Source organism: Chelonoidis abingdonii, chromosome 4, assembly GCF_003597395.2.
Source record: "Chelonoidis abingdonii isolate Lonesome George chromosome 4, CheloAbing_2.0, whole genome shotgun sequence".
Lineage (NCBI taxonomy): Eukaryota > Metazoa > Chordata > Testudines > Testudinidae > Chelonoidis > Chelonoidis abingdonii.
Genome location: NC_133772.1, coordinates 51,814,063 through 51,838,378, shown reverse-complemented (window position 1 = coordinate 51,838,378; position 24,316 = coordinate 51,814,063). Strand labels below are relative to the sequence as shown.

The 24,316-nt window shown below is 39.9% G+C and overlaps 1 protein-coding gene across 1 annotated transcript; it reads left to right on the top strand.

The window, feature by feature from the left end:
• Window positions 1-5,794: 5,794 nt before the first annotated feature.
• TMEM41B (transmembrane protein 41B) lies at window positions 5,795-22,952 on the top strand. Its single transcript, XM_032792677.2, is given in 8 exon segments — window positions 5,795-5,889; window positions 5,892-5,945; window positions 10,144-10,261; window positions 11,580-11,708; window positions 16,208-16,301; window positions 17,693-17,797; window positions 19,559-19,697; window positions 21,678-22,952. Coding segments are annotated over 8 exon segments (828 nt in total). The 5' UTR covers window positions 5,795-5,870; the 3' UTR covers window positions 21,848-22,952.
• The last annotated feature ends 1,364 nt before the right edge of the window (window positions 22,953-24,316 follow it).

Here is a 24,316-nt window from a genome sequence, read left to right as displayed (position 1 = left end):
TTTCTTTTCAGTGGTTCAGAAAAGCTTCCCCCACCTTTGAACAGATATATATAATTTGAGAAAACTCTCATTTGTTCAGTTTAAAGCTAACTCACTAAGAACTTCTCGGGACGTGTACATATTATACATGTAGAGCATCTCCCAATGCTGAAACAGCCAATGGGCAAACTTGAAGCTTGTGGCAGGGTTTTATATTAATTCTGAAGGAATTAGAAGCAGCAGCAGTAGGGTCAGAAAAAAAGTTGCATCTTGTGATTATATTAACAAACATGTATTCATGACATGCTCCTTGCTCCAGCTAGTCTCTGCCAAGGCCAGCTCTACCATTTTTGCTGCCCCAAGCCAAAAAAAAAAAAAAAAAAAAGCCGCTTGGACTGCCGCTCGAACTGCCGCAACAAAACAAGACAACAATAAAAAAACCACACGGCCCGGACTTCTGCCCCAAGAATGGATGGAATGCCAACCCTTAGCATGTGCCGCCCCAGGCACGTGCTTCCTCCGCTGGTGCCAGGAGCCAGCCCTGGTCTCTGCATAATTGCAATGCAGCATGTTACATACCATGTGGTACACTGAGCAAAACTTAGCAGACAGGAGAGGCTTTGTGTAGTAAAGAACACAATTTAATTCTATAATGCACTTTGAAGATATGCATGTGTATTATACTATGGGATAACAGTAAACAGTAACTGTTTTCAGTCCCTATTATACCCAGTGGATTGTGGAGCAAAGCCATTCACAACATTGGGTACCTTAACCATCTTAGTTTAGAAAGTTGTCTTGGCCACTTACTGATTTATAGTTAGCCATATTTTTATCTCTCCTAACTTCATCAGAGACTACCAACTTTGATACTATTGTTTCAATTGTTGTCCTCTTTACATTAAGTTTAATCAAATTTAATTAATGTCTTCATTTACTTTATTTATTATTTACAGTTTGAGCCTTCAGGAGCCTTCCCCAGGCAAATGTTCTGTTTTTTAATATTGCACAGAATTTCTGCCTACGGTGCTAGGAATGGGCATTCTGTTTGGCTAAACATTTAAGTTATGACATCAAGTATATCTGAATCTCCATTGTCAATTTCTGTGTGTAGTACAATAGCTAACAGATTTACCTCAGAAGTACCAAAAAGAGCATAAAATAGACAAGGTAGAGAGTGCTATTATTAACTAATTATGACAATTAGCACTTATACAGTATTTTTCAACTTTAGAGTGATCTTCACAACACTATACTGAGGCAGATTAGTAAGTACTGTTATTCCCAGTACAGAGAGCCTTCCAAGAAGACAATATAATGTTCAATAGTTAACTTTTTTCATATTCCTTGGAATTCCAAGGGGGGAGGAATAGTCCATTAATTGGATTATTAACATTATAATTTATTTCTAGTTGTTTCAATGACCACTACTACTCTGAGGCAATGCCAAGTTGTTGATGGGCACAGCATCTGGGATCACAAATGGTCAACTTTATATCTGCATCACATCCTGGGTGACATATACCCAGTCAATATAGAGATAGTTGAAATCCTCCATTATTATTGAGGTGTCTATTTTTAAAGCTTCTCTAATCTCTCTGCACATTTCACAATCATCATCACCATCCTGGTCAGGTGGTCGGTAGTATATTTCTACTGCTATATTCTTAATTATTCAAGCATAGAACTTCTATCCATAGAGATTCTATGGTATAGTTTGAGTCATTTAAGATTTTTACTACACCTCTACCATGATATAACATGACCCGATTTAACACAAATTCGTAAAGAGCCCGGTAAAGCAGCGCTCCAGGGGGAGAAGGGGGTCTGCGCACTCCAGCGGATCAAAGCAAGTTCAATATAACGTGCTTTCACCTATAACGCGGTAAGATTTTTTGGCTCCCAGGGACAGTGTTATATTGGGGTAGAGGTGTATATCTGATTCTATGCTTTCTTTCACATGTAGTGCCAAGCCCCCACTAGAGTGACCTACACTGTCATTTGTATATGTTTTGTACCGTGGTATTACCGGGTCCCCTTGATTGACATTATTCCACCAAATTTCTGTGATGCCTATTATATCAGTATCTTCATTTAATATCAGGTACTGAAGTTCACCCATCTTAGTATTTAGACTTCTAGCATTTGTATACAAACATTTATAAAAATTGTCACTTTTTAGTTGTCTGCCTTCATGTGATGTAATTGAATGGGACTCTTTTTCATTGACTGTTTCTCTTCAGTTCCTAACTGTACTTCATCAACTTCTATCCTCATCTCTTTACTGAATATAGAGATTCCCTGATAATAGATCTTCCCATATGAGATGTCTCTGTTCAGCCATGTGCTCCTCCTTACCTATCAACCTTCCCTCAGCCCTTAATTTATAAACTCCTCTATGACCTTCTTAATTTTACATGCCAGTAGTCTAGTTCCATTTTGGTTTAGGTGGAGCCCATCCTTCCTGTATAGGCTGCTCCTTTCCCAAAAGGTTCACCAGTTCCTAATATACCTAAACCCCTCCTCCCTACATCATTGTCTCATCCAGGCACAGAGACTCTGCAACTTTGACTAACTTGGCCTTGCACGTGGAACTGGAAGCATTTCAGAGAATGTACCATGGACGTTCTGGAATTCAATCTCTTCCTTGCAGGCTAAACTTGACCTCCAGGATCTCTCTCCTACCTTTCCCTATGTCATTGGTAGCTACATGTACCATGATCATCAGCTCCTCCCTGGCAATTGCACTTAATTCTGCCTAGATGTCTCGAGACACTCACAATCTTTGCCTCCAACAGGCAGTTCACCATGAGGTTCTGCTGGTTATCACAGACCCAGCTATATTTCTAATGGTTGATTCCCCCCATGACCTATCTCTTCCCAATAACTGGGATTCCCTCCCCTAGAGAGATATCCTCAGTGTGAGAGGATGCCATGACATCATCTGGAGGGAACGTCTCAACTGGAGGGTGACCAGACATCCTGATATTCTTGGGACTGTCCCAAGATTTGGGGGCTTTGTCTTATACAGGCAACTATTACCCCTGCTCCCTGTATTGATTTTTCACAGTTGCTACCTGGTCTCCCTAATCCTAACTATGGGATTGATTTCCTCCTCTCCAGTTTGATGTTCTCCTTCCCCAAGATTTTCATCATTCTCAACAGCACAGACTCTGTCAGACTGGGAGTGGGCCAGCTCTACTGTGTCCCAGAAAGTCTCATCTGTGTATCTCTCTGTCTGTCTCAGCTCCTCCAGTTCAGCCATTGTGGTCTCAAGAGCCCATACTTGGTCTTTGAGGACTATGAACTCCTTGCACTGATACACGACCTGCCCACAAGGTAGGTAATCATACATGCTGCATTCAGTGCAATAACTCCTCACTCTTTCATAAGGGGAGTGGGTGGGGCAGGGGAAATTAATGAGCCCCTAGTAAAGATGGTTGACATTTTCTATTGTTTCCAATGGAACTGAAACCACATGCTGCCCTCAGGGAACATGGCCATTCTAGAGCTATATCCCTAAAGTCTTCACAAATATAATTATTCAAACCTGGCAATGTGTTATATAAGTAAGCAAAATAGGTGACAAATGACCAAAAAGTGGAACACTTGGCTAATGTGTGTCACACCATAATTAACAGAATATAATGTTTTCAACTATTAAATATGTTGCTAATGATGTTTTCTTATGTCAATTTAATAAACCAGATGTTTAAAAAAGGAAGAAAAAAGAAAAAAGGGAGAAACAGAAATTCCATCATACACAAGCTTATGGACCCCCTCCTCCATTGGTTTGAATTCTGGATTGTGTGTATTGCAACAAAGGCATCTATCATGTGATCTAAAGGAATAACTTATTTGTCAGCCCTTCATGAGGATGTGACATTCCCTTTACCAGTGGTTTATACAACTGTTTGCTCAAAAACAGTGGAATGTTGGGGCTTCGCACTTCTGGGTTTTGCTCCTGGCTCTGAGATGGGAATGTGGATTACAATTAGAGGTACAAACAAATAGCTAAGGCCATAGATTTGGGATGTTCAAGCCTGAAAGGTAGTATGACAGAGATTTGGGTCTACCATAGTAGAAACCTGAGTTCTAGTCCCAAATCTGTTAGAAGCCATTTTGTGCAACTTCTCAATCAACTACTTGTAAAATGAAGGAACGATACTTGCTGCCTCCAGGTTTAGTTAGGCTATTAATGATTATGAAATACACAGAAAAATAGACAGTAATGCACAGAAGTGAGATTTTAAGTAATGGTTTCCTGACTCCCCACTCACGGCATCTTCCAATCCCCTAGGCTAAAAGGTATTTGAATGGTGATCTATGTCTGCTATAGTTATGGGAGTAAGAAGTCCTACTCTTTCAGTGGGTGGTGTGAAGTGGCTGGTAGCACACTTGGAAAGGGCACTGTTCCCAATCCAAAATGAGCAGGCTGAGATTGTGAGATTTAGGCTTTTGGTTTAAAGTCATAGGACAGCTTTCTGGCACAAAGATCCCTTGATGGACTAAACAGGATGTGGAGATAGATCCTTTTCAGAGGAGGACCTCCCCGAAAGGTATGGACATAAATCCAAGGTACTAGGCCTGAGAAGTGCTATCCTCTTTTGGATTCTCTAGGGACTATGCTAGGGCCTACTTTGTTGTAACTGTTTAGTCAACAAATTTAGGGTATCTGCATTTTTTTTCTACCAGTTAATGATCCTATTGTTTAAGTCACACATATAAGTGCTTTTTGGAACTCACCAGCTGCTAAGGGCTTAAAGTGCTGTCCCTCCAGTCATGGTACACTTAGCACTCCACCAAGTAACTATCCCACAGATTCTAAGGCCAGAAGGGACCATTGAGATCATCTACACTACTCTGACCTCCTGTATAACTCAGGCCTGAGCATATATTCAAAGTAATTCCTGACTGACCTAGAGCACAACTTTTAGACATCTAGATTTAAAAACTGCCAGTGAGGGAGAATCCACCACCAGCTTTGATCAGTTGTTCCACTGGTTAATTACTCACATTGCTAAAGGAGGCCCTGTATTCCCATATTTACTGACTCGATCTCTGCATTATTGTATTTACTGGGTTAAAACACAATGAGCTCTGGTTGAGTGCTTGTTACCAAGTATAGCAAACATTCAACCTCAGCTGAGTATTACCATACTTAACTGCATGATTGTATTTATTGCGCTAGACACACAGACCTGCCTTACTGTTATATTCAATAGGCTAAACAGGCTACCATATATACTCAACAAAACACGCAATTCTAGCTGGACATTACCGTATATATTGAAGTCTCACCTTGAGGTTTAACCCATGTTTAATGGATTAATCAGGAAGACCGGGCTCAGTTTACCCTCAGTTTTAGATTATTTATTGGGTTAAACATTAAACGCGCACTGATCTAAGCTTTACTGTTTTCATGTTGGGAAGCGGAAAACAGTGAAATCTGGATGTGCCTGCCGTATTTAATGGACTAAACTCACCCATAATTGGGCGTTAGCATAAGCCGAAACATGCAACTCACCCTGTTTTACAGCATATATTGATTGGGGACCTAGGCCACCTGCGGATTACCGTATTTACATGGTTGAACACAGTCTTGATTTCGCGTTACCACAGTTAAGTGTTTGTCGTAATTAACAGTTTAAAAACGCAAACCCTGCTTGGCGTTACCGTATTTACCAGTTAAAGGCGGAGCTCTCTTCCCTCCAGGCCCAAGCGACCGCGGCGGTTCGAGCGGGCGAGCATGCGCTGTGTGGGGCTTTGGTGGGGTGACTGGAGCGACGGGTCTCGCCTCCTCTCGCGGCTCCTGGTGCCGGGCAGGCCTGGGCTCGCGTGGCTGGGCCTGTGTTCTCGCGCGGGCGTCCGGCTCCTGGCAGCGCGGGGCCATGGCGCAGCGGAGAGCGGCGGGCGGGGCCCCGGCGAGCTGGCGAGCGCCCAGTCCCAGCAGGAGCGCATTGAAGGTGCCGCCCTGCCGCCTGCCTGGGGCCGCGGGGCGGTGTGAGCAGCGGGGCCGCTGCTGGGGGCAGGATGGGGTCAGTGTCCGGGGAGGGGGCAGGGAGAAGGGCTCTGTGGGGTCAGTATCTGGGGAGAGGACACGGAGGCGGGTCACTTGAGGGGCAGTAAGAAGGGCTCTGTGGGGTCAATGTCTGGGGAGGGGGCAGTGTGGAGGGTGTCAAGGGAGGGACACTGGTCAATGTGTGGGGTGGGGACACTGAGATGGGGTTGGGTTGGGGCAAAGGGAGGGGCTCTGCAAGGTTGCTATTTGTGGAAGGACACTGAGGGGAGGTAGGTTTGGAAGTAGCGGGGGTGGGTCTGTGGGGTCAGTGTTCAGGGACAGGGTATTGAGTAATGGGGGTAGGGGACACTGTAGGGTTAGTCACTTTGGGACAGGGGAATGGACTCAGGTCAGTGTTGGGGAAAGGGGCACTGAAGTGGGGTTGGTTTGGTGAGGCTGGGGTAGTATGGGGAGATAGGGAGAGGGGCGTTATGTAGGGTCACCGTTCAGGGGCATGCAGGCACTAAGGTGGCATTAATTTGAGGAGGTGGTGGGCAGTGTTGGCAGCCAGGCAGGTGTTGCAATTAAGCAAATGGCTCCAAAGACAAGCTAAGATGTTGTGGCTCATTCTGTGCTGATGGGCATCTGTGCCCTTCTTCCAGAAGGGTAAGCAAGGGAGCAAGCCTCTCTCTCTGCCAGTTACCCCCTGGTGGCTCCCTCTTTGCCCCCCATTGTTTCCTTTGCAGTTGTCACTTCCCCATTGGTCAGGATCTGAGTGTCTTAAAGCAGACATCTCACTTTGGTCAGCTGAGCCCTTCCTGTTATGTGCTAGTGAGGGGCACTGTACTGAACCATTCTTGGGTGAATGGCTCATACAGAAGGGTCTGCAACACCTATGAATTGTGAGTTGTCACTTGTTAGTTTGTCAGGGCTGGGCATTTTCAGGGAAACAATGTTAATAAAGGACTAAACTATACACAGTTGTAAGTAAGGCTGTTTGTTGGCATTTGGTGACCTAACCTGATGATAGGGCATTCAAAATGGAAGCGTATCCTTAGTTTTCAGTTCTGCAACCTGTTATGAGCTAACCATGTGCTCACATATAGCCTTACTTGCATAGAGCAGCTTGCAAGATTGGGGCTTTAATTTGTGTGTACTTACTGGGTATGTAAAATAGTAGAATAATTTAATATCTGGTTGTAAATTGATAGAGTTGGAAAGGGATTTTCTAAGTACATTATTGCCCTATCAGTCAGGTGCATTTGGGTAAGCAACCAAATGTATTTGGTCTGACCAGGTATGGCAAGTATTGTGATTATCTACTCTGGGTTGTGTTAAAAACATTTAACTATATTAGCACGGGTTGGAAATTGGCATGGTTTTACAGTGCAGTTTAAAATCTTTAGTCACTTGTAATAAATTCTCTACTGTATATCTTGCCAACGGTTAGAACAAATTTGGGTGGGATGGGTGAGACATGGAGAACATATTAATGCCCCATACACATAATTAATTTTACTACAATTAGTTCTATCCAGTAGATTTCCCTTCCTCATATTGGATTATCATCCTGGAGAAGGTGGTAGTAAAAAAACCCCCAAAAGACACAGTTAAGTTTGTAGCTGCATGGCTCTAGCACTTCAGACAAAACAGAGGCAGTAAAATTAAGGGAATATGGTAAACATTTGCACTGACTTCAAGGCAAAATTGATAGAGTAAGTAAACTTGAAACTAGTCCTAGCACTTGTTTTGTTTTTATTATATATGTTTCATCATCCTTTTTCTGGTTTACAACATTGAAATGGTAATACAATAGATTACTGTGCATGTCACATAGTGGCATAATCATGTCACCAGGAGCTGCAAATGAAACCAGCACCTTGGGATTTTTGTGTTGTGGAACCCCAGCAGAGAAACTAAGACCAGGTATACACTTAAACATTTTGCTTTTTTGTTTTTAACAAAATAGCTATGCTGGCAAAAGCCTTAGTGTAGATGCAGTTATACTGCTAAAAATGTGCCTTTGAGCTATACCAGCATTTTGCTTGCTAAACCAGTATCAGCTATACCATCCAAAGCATTTCTTGTTGGTATAACTGCATATGCAGTTGGAGGGTTTTGCTGGTATAGCTGCGTTACACTCAAGGGCTGAGCTACAGCAAACTAAACCAACATTATTTGTGAAAAAGGGCATCCATGGGGGGGGTTAATGTGCATTATCTTCGCACCAGTAAATCTTAACTTTCCTGAATGTCTTTATGTAGGCAAACCCTCATACTGGAATAAGAGTTACTCCCAGTGGAATTCTGTGCCAAAAATTTAAAAATTCTGCACCCCCCCCAAAAAATATATTCTGCGCACAATATTTTAAAATTCTGCAAAATTCTGAATATTTTATTTATCAAAATAACACAATATAAATACATTAGTTTCAATTATTTTTGGTCATTTATTTCAAAATACCTGTCAGCAAATATGTCTGTAACAATACAGACAACAAAAAAGATTCAGGAAATGTTTTTTTTACAAATAGATTCCTTACTAGGCATATTAATACGGCGCTCTGAATAATAATTCATTTAAACTACAATACAAAACCGTATTTCCCACACCCCTCAGACTCAAAGCAAAGGCTTGGAGGAGTCAGGGGTAACAGAGGAGCTGAGGGAGAAGGAAGTAATTGCTGGGAAGGAACTTGGGTGTGAACTTGGGAGGGCTGTTAGGTATGGGTGGGAAAAGTATGGAACAGGTGGTTGGTGCTTGTTGTTTTTTTTTTTTTTTGTGGGGGTGGGGGGAAGGATTGTTCGGGAGCTTCCCCCATTCAGACCCTGGCTGACCCCTAGCTTCTCCCATTCAGTCAGGCACATCTGCCCCTGTCCCCATGTGTTCCTTGTGCTCTCACCCAGCCACTTCCCTGTCCCTATGTAGCTCTGCATCTCCCTCCCCCGCCCGTGGCCCTGTGCCTTCACTTGCATCCAGCGGCTGCCCCAGTCTGTCCTCCCCCACTAGCCCTTATGAGCACCTGGCAGACCTCCAGCAGCCCTGTCTACTGACCTGGCCTGACAAGCAGCGTTGTGAAGGCAGTGCTCTCGCCCTTCCTGCAAGGAGCTGCAACTTTGTTCTATTGCCACAGCTCCTTCTGGTGGGGAAAAGGTGGAACTGCAGCAAGATTTTGGCAGACACTTTTTTCTGTGTTCCATTCTGTGCGTCAGAAGAAGTGAGCTGTAGCCCACGAAAGCTTATGCTGAAATAAATTTGTTAGTTTCTAAGGTGCCACAAGTACTCCTGTTCTTTTTGTGAATACAGACTAACACAGCTGCTACTCTGAAACTTTTTTCTGTATGAAAACTTAGAAATCTGTGGGACTTATTAAATATGTGTGCATGCAGTAGCACAGAACTCTCCCAGGAGTAAAGAGTGTCTCCATTGGGTGGGGGAGGGGTTTATTTGTATCATTATATCAGTTTAACGTCACACCTTAGGTTATATTGAAGAAAACTTTCCCGTGTATACTAAGACTAAGTGAAAGATGTTTTTAAAAGTACCTTTTACTTAGGCCTTGTCTTCATTAGGAAAAGGTATGGTTTTTTTTAAACATATTATTAACATATTGTAACTAAGTATGTGTTAAAATCCCAACCTAGGAAAGGGAAGATGTTTTTGTAAATGTATCTCTAAGGATTTACCTTAATTAGTTAACGTGTTTAAAAATACCTTTTCTTGTAGTGTTGACATGGCTGGCCAGAGTTAATGCAGCGCTAGATCTTCCCTGAGCAGAGTTTAGACAGCATGGCCATAAGCATTTTGTTTACTGTAGCTAAACCAGTGGTGGGGAATTTTTGGCAAAAAGTTTAGTGTACTTTACATGCATGTTCTCATGTTACTTTGCTGTGGTTAATAAGAGTGTAAAGCAGGTTTTCTCCCTTAATGTATTAATTGAGGGCCAGCTCCAGTAAGCAGTCCTTATTTGGGTTTATGTCAATGGGAGCTTTGGTCAAGTAAGGAATTCAAGATTTTGCCTGCAGCTTCTAGGGAATATAAGAGAAACGGCTTTTGGTGGGAAGATTTTATCCACAAAATACTTACTTGTAAAAACTTTTGGAAGCATAACTTTGAACTCTGTCATATTTATTTTTGTTAACTATAATTTTGTTTAATTTTAGGAAAGGCCCATACAGAAGGTGGATCAGCACGAATGTCACTCCTCATATTAGTGTCCATCTTTCTATCTGCTGCTTCGATTATGTTTCTAGTGTATAAATATTTTCCACAGCTTAGTGAGTAAGTATATTAAGAAGGATTAATTTGCTGGCTTTTCTTTGTAGTATCCTCTACAACTAAAGGTTTTAAGACAGGGGTGACCAACCTGAGCCTGAGAAGGAGCCAGAATTTACCAATGTACATTGCCAAAGAGCTACAGTAATACATCAGCAGTTCCCCATTAGCTCCCCCACCCTGTTCCCAGTGCCTCCCACCCACCGGCAGCCCCGCCAATCAGCACCTCCTGATCTGCTGTTTTGTGGCATGCAGGAGGCTCTGGGGGTATGTGGGAGGAGCGAGGGCATGGCAGGCTCAGGGGAGGGGGCAGGAAGGACTGGAGTGGGGGGGCAGGGCCTGTGGCAGAGCCAGAGGTTGGCAGTGAGCACCCCCCAGCACACTGGAAAGTTCCAACCCTAGAATTGGTGCCCATACAAGGAGCCGCCTATTAACTTCTGAAGAGCTGCATGTGGCTCCAGAGCTACAGGTTGGCCACCCCTGTTTTAGGAGGTCCCCAAACTGACATACCTCAACATTTTCATAACCTGATAGAAATCTGAAAAAGTGAGTGGGGAGGAGTGGAAGGAAATTCATTAGACAACCCAGAAGTCAAAATATAAAACCTCAGGGTTGGAAGTATCCAGAAGCAAGTGCTGGAGACTGCCAGTCAGTGCTAGTCTAAAAGCAAAAGTTGTATCACTTTAACTATACTGCTATAATTAAATCAGTACAACCTTCCCCTCTTTGGATATGGTTATACTGGTATAAATGTGATTTATACTGGTGTTGTGTGTTCTCATATAGGTGGGGGAAATAAGCTATGCCTATATAAGGCACGTCTATACTGATATAATTGTGTCCACAGAGAGGAGGTTGTATTGCTTTTAACTATAGTGGCAAAAAAAATTTTTTATCTCATGCCTAACTGAAATAGGGTATAACAGTACAAAAATTGAACTGCATACTTCAACTTAAAAAAGGCAAAAAAGAAAGTACGTACCCATAAGGCAAAATACCAGGAAAATGTTTCCTCTTGTGAAGAAGGATGTAACACTCCATCCCTCCCAAAAAATCTCAGTCAATGTTATTTTTTCTTCATCTGTATAATCTGAACAAGGAGAAATAATGTTGAAAACTCCTAAAATTATCTGAGGGTTTGAGCTGCAGAATCCTATAGATTTGTATTCTCTGCCTAGGAAAGTTATCACACCAACAATTAGACTAATTGTTTTGCTCGCCTTATAGCTCTTTGATTTATTATCTTATATTGGGGCAAATGAGTTTTAAAATTTTATTTACTGATTACTTAGCCTGGAATTTTATTTTATTTTTTTTCCTTCAGTGAAGAGAGAGAATGTATAAAGATTCCCAGAGACATGGATGATGCTAAGGCCTTAGGAAGAGTCCTCTCCAAATACAAAGACACCTTCTACATCCAAGTATTAGTGGCTTATTTTGCCACGTACATTTTGTATCCTTTTCCTGGTGATATGAAAGTTGTTTAGTTGCAGTTAACGGTGTTTTTCTCTGAAAAATTTGAAGGAGGGATGTAAATGAGGATGAAGATTAAAAATGTAACTATTGGGTTGTCTTTGGGCCAGGTATTGAAATGCACAAGAATATTGAACTCTAAAGTACTTAGTCATTTTCTTGTGTATTTCACTGCCTGCCTGCCTGTAAGAATGGACCAGACTGGCAGAATGAAAGTGTGGCATTAAGAAACGGTTCTTAATATGTAACTTAACATGTAAACTGTCTGGCTTTATAGAACATATTGGTTCAGTTGTTTCAAACCATTTATATGGATCTTGTGGAGATCTTAAAAAGAAAATCAAAATTAAGTACAGCCCCACATTCCTAAGATACTCAAACATTGCATCTATTACAGCTACTATAAAAAGAATGAGAGCATTTGAATTTGTGTTGGGGGCATTTCTCACAAGTATTTCAAGGCACACCTTAATTCCTCTCATGCCTATTTTACACTGAGAATTGCTGGATCTCTTTATGTGAAGTTAACAAGTACAAGATATTTGGAGTTAAAATACAGTCTAATTGTTACTCCAAGCAGCAGTTCTCTTTTTGTTGGTAGTGATGCAAGGTTCAGAATATATTAATTAGTAATTAAAAATGCTTAGATAAAAATGAACCTTCAATGGTTGTTCCACTTATAATTTTTAAAAAAGAATGGTGGAGGAGGTCTTCTCTATAACTCAGTATGAGAGGTTTTAGTAACTCAAAACAGGGTTATTAAATGTCATTAAATCATTACTGAATTATCTTAAAGCTGCTTCTATTCTATTCCAAAAAGCAGTTGTTCACAAATAACATTTTAAATGGATCCTATACAAAAAGGGAAATGAGTTGAAATGACAAAGATGGATGTAAGGTAACAAATGTTTTTTAAAAAAAAAACCCAATCAGCTGTGTAATTAAATACCATGACATCTACTGTTTTAATAGTTAATTGTCGCTCTTCTTAGATTAGTGACCGACTTTGGTCAACTAATGTGCATGCTGTGATGTGTTTATCTCAAACCCTTGAAGTATGCTTACAAATCAAGTTTACACTTTGTTCATTTACTGTACGTTTGATACAGTTAATATCAGGATGGCACTTTAAAATGTAAAAAATTTAGTATTAATCATAAGTTCCCTTACCAAGTTCACTTTGCCCCCATTGATCATACTAGAGAACCACATCATGTGTGTGCTGGAGCAGATCTCCCTCCCATGTCTTATGGAAGAGAAGATCTTGCTCCCTAGTGGCATGATTAGCCAGACCTCCCTTGCTTGAACCAGACATGGGCCTCTATGAAAAGGCAGTACCAAAAGAGTTCCAGCAACCTCCCTTGTCACTAGATGGGGCAGTAGCACTTGCATCTGACACCTTCAAGGCATTCTAGTACCCACTGACCTGGTTGTCTGAGGCTCTGAGCATTGAAATCTCAGTGACACAGGAAAAGATCATTAAGTTCTTTGACATCCTGAACTCCTCAGCCCCAGCCAGGATTGCCCTCCCTATCAGTGAGGGCACACTTGAACTCGAGAAGGGCATAATCTTCACCTCTGGCAGACCCCAATCACTCTTCCTCCCTCATCTAAAAGGAGCAAAAAAGAGGAGCCACAAAAGAGCTTTGAAACTTTATATGTCTACTGTAACCTAGGGTGACTTGTGATATCAGCAGTACAGGACAAATCCAGGTTTGCAAAGGGCACCGCAGAAAAGAGACCATAAAAAAGGGACCTTTGTTTGGTGTAAGACTGATTCCTTAGCATCACTACTAAGCTCTTGTGTTCTAAAGTAAAATATCAGGCTTTGTTCAAAATATAATTTTGGGAGATAAGAGCAAGTCCACTTTCCTGACAATGCTTCCACAGGATAACAAGAGAGAACTCCGAGAGCTCATGAAGGTGGGTCAAATGGTCTCAAAGATATCCTTACAAGTAGCCATGGTTGTATGGGACTCTGCCATCACCATGAGATGGGCTTTGGTTTCAAGCGTTCAGCATTTCCAAGAAGTGCAATGCACCATAGAGGACCTGCCCTTTGAAGGGATGGAGCTGTTCAGAAGCCAAACAGCTGAAGTGTTCTACTCTCTTAAAGATTTTAGATTGTGATCCCTAGGGGAATGCACCCCAGTTCCCTATCGCAAATCGTACATATATTGTCCCCAAAAGAGAGAGGCCCGAGGAGAGACACTGGAGCCAAGTTAGAGCCTACCCTCACCTTCAGAAGCCACCTTGTTTTTTTCACCAGGTGTGGGTTGTGATAACAGTTGACCAGTGAGTGCTAGGCATCATCAGCCCTGGGAACTCTAACCATTTCCGTGCCTTTCTCTCTACATACTCCTCCTTCTCTTGTCTTTTTAGACACCCTTCTCATGAAAACCTGCTCCAAACAGGAGTGGCCTCGTGGCTTTGTCTAGAAGTCATAGAAGAGGTACTGCAGGAGTACAGGGAAAGAGATTCTGCTATTTCCTTATTCTGAAGAAGAAAGGGGGTTTCTGTTCTATCCTAGAGCTGAGGAGATTGAATGAAAATGACACAGATTCAGGATGGTAACACTTGCCTCCATCATTCCATCACTTCAGACTCAATAGAGGCTTGTAACTGTCGATTTACAGTACTCATACTTTGCATAGTTACCCACCCGGCCCATAGGAAGTACTTGAAATTCATAGTAGGGCCCAGCCATTACCAGTACAAGCAGTGAGTCTTCTCAAAATGCTTAGTGGTGGTGGCTGCAAACCAAAGTATCAATGTCTACCTGATCCCAACAACAGATGCCAACAAGTCTGAAATGTGTGTTCTACCTGTTTGCCTAAATGCACTTCTGTGTGAACTAAGAAGAATTGTCCTTCCCCCTATCACTGTTGTTAGTGTTCATTGGAGCCATGATCAGCTCTGGTCAGTGAGGTCTTTTCTGCCAGAGGACAGAGTCCTATCATTGTAGTCATTTCTGAACAGAATAAAATCAAACCTGACTATGATGGTACAGAGTTGCCTTGGACTTGTACACCACATTAGTGAGTGCTTGTGACAGTGCTTTTCAGACTTCCACTTGTGGCCCCTTCAACTTTGGCTCCAGTTAGCGTACTACTCAATAAGACATCAGATGAACAAGGTTGTAGTGCCACTTCATATCAACACAGCTGAATTGATGGCAAGACCCCAAGAACTTTTTTTACTCTACTTCCAGGCAGCAATTCCCAGTTCCTATGGACTTTATTGCTACCACTTTCTCAATTTCATTTGCTAAAGTGGTCAATGATGTATCATAATTGAATTTGAATTGACACTTCAAGCAGATTAATACTGGACAAGGGAGTCCACCACTCTGAGTCACCATTGCTTTCAGATTCATGCCTACATGGCATCAGTTACTCTAGGTTTGCATTTGGATGGTTTCCTTCACAACTGTGAGGACTAAAAATACATCTTTATTAAAACAAACAAACAAAAAAAAAAAAACCTGAGTGTGCTTCTATACGAGTTGAACATGTCTTGCTGACCACATAAATAAATACTTTAACTTAATCTGGACTATATGTTTGACATCCCTTATCTAGTTTATGTAGTGAGAAGTATGCAGTCCTGAATATGGACCTCTAGGATGAAGAAGTTTTTAAAAGGGAAGAAATTTAGGGTAGGAAGGCGATATCATGTTTGTCTGATATTACTATTGGTTTGTGTGCAAACGTGTCACTTTTTAAAATTAAACACCTTTAAGGGGGTGTCCTATGCAATGGATTATTGTATTAGACTTTAACTTTTGAAGACTTGGTTTCAAATTCTTGTGTACGTCACAAGCAAATATGGGTTTGGTCTTATCCTAGTACCAACATTCATAAAACCTCCACCATATTTTGAATGTTTTTGGCAACTTCTGCAAAAAAAAAACAAAACAAATTCTGCAGCTGAAACAAAAGTTAGAGGTTTGGGCAGGAATGACAAGGTGAAAAGTCTATGGCGAGTGTTATGTGGAAGGTCAGACTAGATTATTCTAGTGGTCCCTTCTGGCCTGAAAATCTAAGAAAAGTGGTGTAAGGCTGGAATGGTATGGGTATGCTGCGGGTGAAGAATGAGATTTTGTTACTGGTCATATAGTACTTATTTGTACTGTACCTTATCAAAGCTGTTTCAGTTGTCCCGTCACTCGAATGAACACTAAACCTAAAATCTGAAAGAAGAAAACAGTTTGCACTGACTTAACTAAAAGTGTCTTCGCAAAAAAGATTTTGTTAAATTGGTGCAAGTTTATGTGGGCAAGGCCTTAAAAACTAATATATTAATGCAGTGTTCCCAAATATCTCTTGTAAACTGCTTATGCCAACAGTAGTATTTTGAGGATATACATATTTCTAGTGTTCAGCTTGCAAGTTGGTAAATACCATGATCACTTTTAAAATGAAGAATGTAAAAGTTTTAAGTAACATGATGTTCTATCCTTAACTGAGAAGCACTCAGCTTGCAAACATTTGCTATACCTGGCTCTATATTTCTCAGTATCCTCTCAGGGTTTCTTTATCCATTCCCATTAGCCTTATTTCTTGTCTGTCTGGTAAGTATGTATTGCTCTTTCCCTTTCCCCCAATAAATTGGCATTTGGGATGACTGCTGTTGTGCTCAAGCAGGGTTTAGGAGCAACTTCAAAAGTTATTTTTCCTCCCTTGGTACCGTGCTGTTAATTGATTTTTATCTCATTAGACTGATCTAAAACTTGGTAAAGCAACCCCCATCCTTTCATGTATTTATACCTGTATTTTTCACTTCATGCATCCAATGAGGTGGGTTCTAGCCCACAAAAGCTTATGCCCAAATAAATTTGTTAGTCTCTAAGGTGCCAAAAGGACTATTCATTGTTTTTGCTGATCAAGTGGTTGGTGATGGGTATTTTAAATGAGTGTTTAGGACCCACTCTGTGCAAATGCAACAGAGCTTTGTAGAAATAGGCAAAGTTCTCCTGGTTTCACATTGTGTGTGTCACCAACTCAAAAACTCCCAGTGGACTCATGGAGTTCTTACAAGCCCTGGAGCATATTAACACATGGTTTGGAGCTTGCAGACAGATCCCTGCTTCAAAGAGCTTGCAAATAAGGTCTTTATCCTACAAAATACCTAGCAGCTCCTCCATCAAACCTAGTGCTGCTTGCTACGAAGGATTCAATGGGAGTATTCTGAAGAGCCAGAACTATATCACGTAACAAAGATCTGGGCTTAATGGTTTCCACACCTCTTCCCAAATGTGATTTCCATTAAGTTTTTTAGCAGTAGTTTGGGGAGAACTCTCTCTCCCCTGCTGTGGCAGCCCTCAAGCTGGGCTTGGAAGGACGGGGGGAGGTCTCTCCCCCACCACGGAGCTGAGACTGGGAAGGAGGGCTGTCTCTCCATGGCAGCTATAGCCCTGGAGCTGGTGAAAGTCCCCTCTTTCTCTGGCCGCCACAGCCCTGCATGTCCCAAATTCCAGCCACTCCCTCTTCTCACCCCCTCCAACCTATCCCATATTCTTCCTAAGGCCACCACATCACCTTACATGTGTGTCTTCTCCAGGGTCCAGGCGCCCAATTAGTAGAGCTGCACATGCCTGCGCCGTTCCACTAATTAGGTGGGCAGCCCTTCATTTTCTCGTGTTCGGCTGCCCAGGTGCATACCTTAGAGGGAACTATCTGTGGACCAGCTGAATGGGACTCATGGACCACAGGTGGTCTGCGGACCACAGCTTGAGAACCTCTGGCCTAAGCAAAGCTGTTATAGAAAAGATTCAAATGATTGGTGTTGTATGTGTATTTGTAGGAGTGGCTAACACAAACAATTAAAAAGAGAACCCTGTAAAGCAGCCTAAATGGATAGCTGTATGGAGCCAGGCCCTTTACTGTTAATGAAATCAGCAGGGATTAGAGATTGTTGTACAAATTGCAAAGAATTTCTTCTCACTTGCTTTTTCATTTGCAGTGTTCTGGACTTGGTGCTTCTTTCTGTTATATGCTTTCATATTTAGTTGGACGGCCAGTTGTGTACAAATATTTAACAGAGAAAGCAGTGAAATGGTCAGAGCAGGTAAAGTTGCTTTTGGTAAACATTTATGCTGATTATATAAAATTCGAATTGAAGAAAATGGAAACATAAGAGTTTGGTATTCACAGTAAATCTAATAAGAAATGGCTGATTCTGCCATCATTACTCACAGCGAGCACCTCACTCCAAGTGTATTCTCCTTAAAGCAAATGGTGCCACTCATTGAGAGTACAGTACTACTGTACTTGGTAAGAATAAGCATGGCAGAATCTGGCCAACAGCATATTTATGGAACGAGATGGAAAGCAAATTTAGCATTAAGCATGTTCAGCAAATACAATTAAATATATAGTCTTTCTAATGTGATATTTACTCTTTCATATAAGGAATCACCTTAATTTTTAAAAAATTAAACTGTCGTCTTAAATTTGTTCATAGTTAATCTGTCTAACTGCAGTCATACTCTTATTTCAGATTTTTAAAAACGTGATTTTTTTAATGTTACAACAGTAAACACCCTCTTAAATGAATTTCACTGGAAGAGATTTTCTTGATGAACGAAACCATGCTCTTTACTTTCTGTGCCCAATGTTCTATTCTTAAACTTTAAAGCCAACTTCTCTGGCCGTTGTGGATCAGGAATAACTGTTTTACAAACCTTTGTTTTGGATGTATAAAAAAAAAAAAAAAAAAATCTTTTAAACTTGTTTCTCCATAGCCAGGCAAACTGTACCTGATCTGTTTTGGAAGGAATCCCATTAAGCTGTTATCACTATTTGTGTGTATAGGGTCTCTAGTCCTATTTACATGATTATTCAACTTTGGGTTTGGGGATGGGATTTGATTACAATGTAGTGTTCCCATTACTCTTTCAACACAACTAAGATGGTGGTTCTGCAGTGTAGGTAAAACTGAGATCGTTTTAAGAGTTGTGTTAAGGCCTGGGATATCTTCCAATTAAGTGAAAACATTAAGCACTTGCTATCTGGGACCTATCTCCACTAGTAAAGCTATACACGTGAAAGGCCCCAAACCATGTTATAACCATGTTGAGAAGCTGTTTCTAAATCAGATAACACATCTTGGTTCAAGGCCCACAGGTAACATCAAACAGTGTTATAGTTTAAGGCTTCACTCCTCTTGTTTTTCACCAGGATAAAAAGTATATTTTTAACATGGCATTGACAAGGCAATTTGTAGTTATTAGTTTTAGTGTGTTAGCTGGTCAGAGTAAGCCTTATGCTCCCCTCGCTAATGCATGTTCAAATGCACCTCTTTCTTTCTTTAGACACATACTGTATCTAGCCTTGGTGTATAAACATAGGAAAACCTCAAGTCTGAATAAGGTTTTCAAATATCTGGCATCTGGATCTAAGTTTATACATTCTGCTTTTCTATCTGATGTATCTGCACAAACAGACCAATAGTTGCTCTTTGACGAGCTACTTTTTTTTCCTTGTTAGAGTGAGTTGATTTAGTTCACTGAGTAGATATAATATGATGTCTAATTCCCATCCCAAAAGTCAGAATTTCTAAGCTAACTTCAGCACTACATTTAACAAATGTTTTCCTGACCTTCCTCACAAACTCCAGTCAGACCTTGTTTAAATATTTTGTCTATTTTTTTTTGCCTTTGTTAATTTCTGCTAAAGAAAGGTATATAAACTTCTTAGCTAATAACCAGACTGCAGATGCACTATATCTGAATAAGAACAGCCTTATTTAATGGTACATGTGTTTAAATTAAGATCACTGTATTTCCAAGACAGGGATTTTACTGAATTTTTTTTAATTTTGTGGCAGGTTGAACGACACAGAGAACACCTCATTAACTACATAATATTTTTGAGAATAACGCCTTTTCTTCCTAATTGGTTTATCAATATAACATCTCCTGTAATAAATGTACCACTTAAAGTATTTTTCATTGGTACTTTTCTAGGTAAGAATTTTGGTTAATAAATTAAAGCTTTTTAAGGACCCCGTTGTCGTCCCTCTCACGCCCCGTTCAGAGAATCATTTAGTGTATATAACCATCTACTGGTCAACTGAATGATTACATGACTAAACTATTTCTTTTTATGTTTTTCTGTGGAGCTGATCATCATATGTGAGGGCCTCACATCTTACTCCAGTGTTGTTCCCATTTTACAGTTGGGGAAAATGAGACAGAAGTTCAGTTACTTGTCCAAGGTTACATGCCAAATCTGTATCCGTCAGCGGTGTCCTTTGTTCCATGTTGTGATTTTCATTTTGAAGTAAAATGACTGTTTTGTATTGAAAATGTGAAACTCAGATTTATTTTATGTTCTTTTTGCAAAATTGTTTTGCCTCTATCTCTCATGTTTTCACTTGAAGGGCTTGTTTTTCTTCAATTTGTTTACATTGTCATTTTTCTTGAATGGATAAACTTCCTAATGAAACTCAAAAAATGTTGTGTAGTCTTCAGTTTGCATTTTGTTACAAATATTTTTCACCTGGGCTATGAGCTATTCATGTACTATTAACGGTATAGGAAGCAGTATAGTCTAGTGGATGTGAGACTGGATTAGCACTCAGGAGACCTGAGTTCAGTTCCTACCATTGGAGTGCTGGGTGACCTTGGGCAAATGAGTGCACCGATTTCCCCATCTGTAAAATGCAGATGATAATAGTGACGTCCTTTGTAGAGTGCTTTGAGAGCTATATAAGAGCTTGGTATTACTATTATTATTATGTCTCGTCTCAACTGAACCTAAAAGAAAGTGGTAACTAAATTAATCTTACAGGATGGGAATTGTCTCTATCTTGGTGAACAAGTGAATTATTTTCCCTTTTAAAAAAAAACAACAAACAACAATCCTATGATGTCAAAATACATCTATTCATTGGTGTGTCTGCTAGATTAGGTGCTTCGAGATGTTTCGGAAACTCCTTTTTTTCCTTGTCACAAGAAAATTATATTTTTCCAGTCTTCTAGTTTTATTGAGCTGCATAACTAAACAAAAATACAAAGAGAGATTATCTGCTTAGCACTTATTTTATTATTAACCACTAACTATGTAGGGAAAAGCAGTAATTTAACAAGATTGTACTATGATGTTGAGACTTACATATAACAATCTGCTTGTAATAAAGCTTACAAGTAGTATGCTTTTTTGAAGGGCATTGTCTTTTAAAATTTAGTATGAATAGAAATAGTATGAATGGGAACTGTAAGGTATGTTTAGTTTGGGCTTTTAGGATATAGTCTGTTGTGGTAATTTAGGAAGGCCCCACTCTTGTAAAGAAAAGGACTACTCATGGTAATAAAGTTAACCACGTGCATAAATTATTAGCTATCCAAACTGAAATGTCAGTTTGGGTAAACTCGCTCAGTTTTCTCCCTGTGCTTCAATGGAACTACAATTTATATTTCCCTCTTTATAAATGGTGACCCTTGACAAGGTGCTCTGACTTGCTGTGTACCAGCATACATTCTTGTCTTTTTTTGTTATGTGTGGGTAGGTAAGTGTTTTTGTTTGGAAATAGTCTGTAGTATTTGATTTCATAATGGATTACTAACAAAAATCATGCAGAAATGTATCATTAGAAACAAAATTAGACATGGTAAACTGTTTTTGGTCTAATCCCCATGTGCTATGTGTATATGCAAACTAAAAAGTTAGTACAACATACATAGCGGAAAAAGAATGTACACCTCTTTAGATTATAATATAAGGTCTAGGTGCTATAGAAAAATGGTGTATGTATGTTTTTCTGTAAGATACTGTACTTGTTATGAACTGTATTTTTTATTAAGTTCTGGACTTTGTTGCTTTAAACTGTTTCCAACAAAGTTCTAAAATAGAGAGCATTTTCTTGCCTAAAAAAATTGAAAAGTAACTTGTGCTTTTATTGTTTTAGTTCTCTTTAACTGATTGTTTTATCTCTGTACACATAGGTGTTGCACCACCATCTTTTGTAGCAATTAAGGCAGGAACAACACTGTACCAGCTTACAACAGCAGGGGAAGCAGTTTCCTGGAACTCTGTGTTTGTTCTCATGATTCTAGCTCTTCTCTCTATTCTGCCAGCTGTCTTCCAGAAGAAGCTTAAACAAAAGTTTGAATAAAGATCACATTGGATCTAAATTTCCCATAATTCATCTCAGGATCAGCACTTCTGATATTCTTATGTTTGTTTTTTATCAGATCCTCAGCAGTGTGAAAAAGGGGAGAACTTCCTTATTTCTCTAAAGGAGCTTATTTTACTTCTGAAATTCAAGGAACTGTGTTCAGAAATACTCTGCATATAGTTTTGTAGCCCAAACCATCAGTGTTTTATTCTTTGAAGGCGAGAGGAGGGAACTCAAAACACAGAAGATTAGTTAACTTTTTTTTGTTTTGCTTCATATATGGGGCAGAAGGGCAAAATTGGATAGTTTAAAATGCAACCTACAAATACTGGTTTCTAAAAGTTCAAATAACTTTTGATTGGTCAATGTAATTTGTAGCACTCTACAGACTTTCATGTAACTTAATGGTTTAATCTGAATAATTTTCTCCTCATTCTAATTTTCCACTTTCATCTGCTCTTGTCCTTACTGGTCCCAGAATAATGTAAAGTACAATGGCATTCACTTGTGAAACATAAGGCTTCTCTCTTGGAGCAGTATGTTAAATTCCAGTGATGTAGAACTGCAGGAGGCTAAAATGCTTTCTTTCTCTTCATTAGTATTGTCTCAATTTAAATACTTGAACTGCTTTATTAACTGGATTAACAAATTCAGTCAAATCATTTCCATACTGTAGATTTTATTTTTGGAGAGCAGGTCAGAATTTTATCTTGGCTTGTTGATTAATTTTGAAGTTTTTAATGCTTGTTTAGACTGATTTTTATTTGTCTAGTTTTGCCAGTATTTCAGATGCATAGACTTATTCTGCCAATTTAAGATAATTACCACATTTTGTTATACAATATATTTCAGTCCTTAAATGATTAAAGCAAACAGAGTAATTATAAGCAATTTACAATTCTTAGGATATATTATTAGAGAATTTGGGACAGAAGGGAGGGAATCTTGGTCTTGGCAATAGAAACCTGCAACCATTACAACTCATCTGGCTAAAAAGTTTTATCAGATATGCAAATTATTACACAGTTCTTTTGTTTATCTGAAATATTGCCATGTAAAGCTCAGTTCATCATGTAATAAAAATCTTACATTTTATACATAACCTAGAAGGCTGCATTCTGTGTTCTGATTGGTGGGTAACTGGTGTTTTATCATCCACTACGGTATGCAAAACCTTTTCTTGAATGGTTATCACTACTGTTATCAGTTTGTTGCATTGTCAGTGGGCCCCTTAAAATATATGCTCCCAATTCAACACAATACTTAAGCATGTGCCTAAGTATGTGAGTAAGTCCCACTGAAGTCAGTGCTTGCCTGCTTTAAAGTCAGCCACTGCCTAAGTATCTGTTTGAATTAGGTCCTGACTCATTAGTATCTGCTTTGCAATGCTCAAATATCTGAGGAATTACTGGGCTGAAGTTTTGTACAGTGTCTTCTCATCCTGAAAACTCATCATGTCATGGAGCATTTTAGAGAACAGTAAACTATAAATGTGATATAGAAAGTATGGTACTTTTAAACAGCTTGTTCTTTTGTAATCGATCAACATTATCATTCGTATTATGTGTAAATACATGGGATAATATATTAATTGCCTCTAACACTATTTTTGTCATCGTTTTTCTTTTATGTACTGACTTTTTCCAAATGCTATGACATTTTTCGTTCAGATGTGCTACAACTAAACTGGTGGTTTGTGTTGCTAGCCTAAAACCATCAATGTTTTTTATCACTGGCTTGTTTACAAGTTCGTGTAAAATTATAGCTGGATATGTATGGCACTTAGAATTTTTAAGTCTAAAAATCGCTTTAAGTTTAAAAGGTTGATAATTTCTATGACTTGGATTCCTACAGTCTGAAACAGTGAAGCCTTCTTCTTGCTGTAGTGTTAACCCTCGTCACGGAAAAAAGGCCTTCTTAAAGATCCGTTCAGCACCAATGCTAGTCACTGCATTCCTCTAAACATTTTGTGTCCTGCCTGACAATCGGTTCAGTTATGATTCTAATCTTTTAGGTTCAATCTACACTATCAATTGGCAGTTGAGGGACTCTTGTTCATGAAGTAGTAACTTGTTGTCAAGGTCCTTATGAAATCATGCTAAGAAGCCTTGGAGCTTTTACAGAGTGGCACAATCGTGTGTAATGAGGACTTAAGCGCTATGTTGTGATAAAACGGCTCCAACATGTTCTAATCTGGTTCTCAGCACAGTAGCTTTTTTATATCATAGAAAGGACCTTACACCTTACAGATCTCTCTTTTATGTTTATTTTGATTTTTTTGCAAAACTTAATTGGCTAGTCCAGCTGTACATATGTACTTCAGTGGCTCCCAAAGTTAAATCCTTTAACAGTCCTTCATCCCTGAGAAACTTTGGTGACTGAATACTACAGGCATTGGAATGAAAGAATGTAGGAGCCAGTTATGGAAACTTGCGAATGCGTCTCTTTTCATTTGGAAGGAAATTC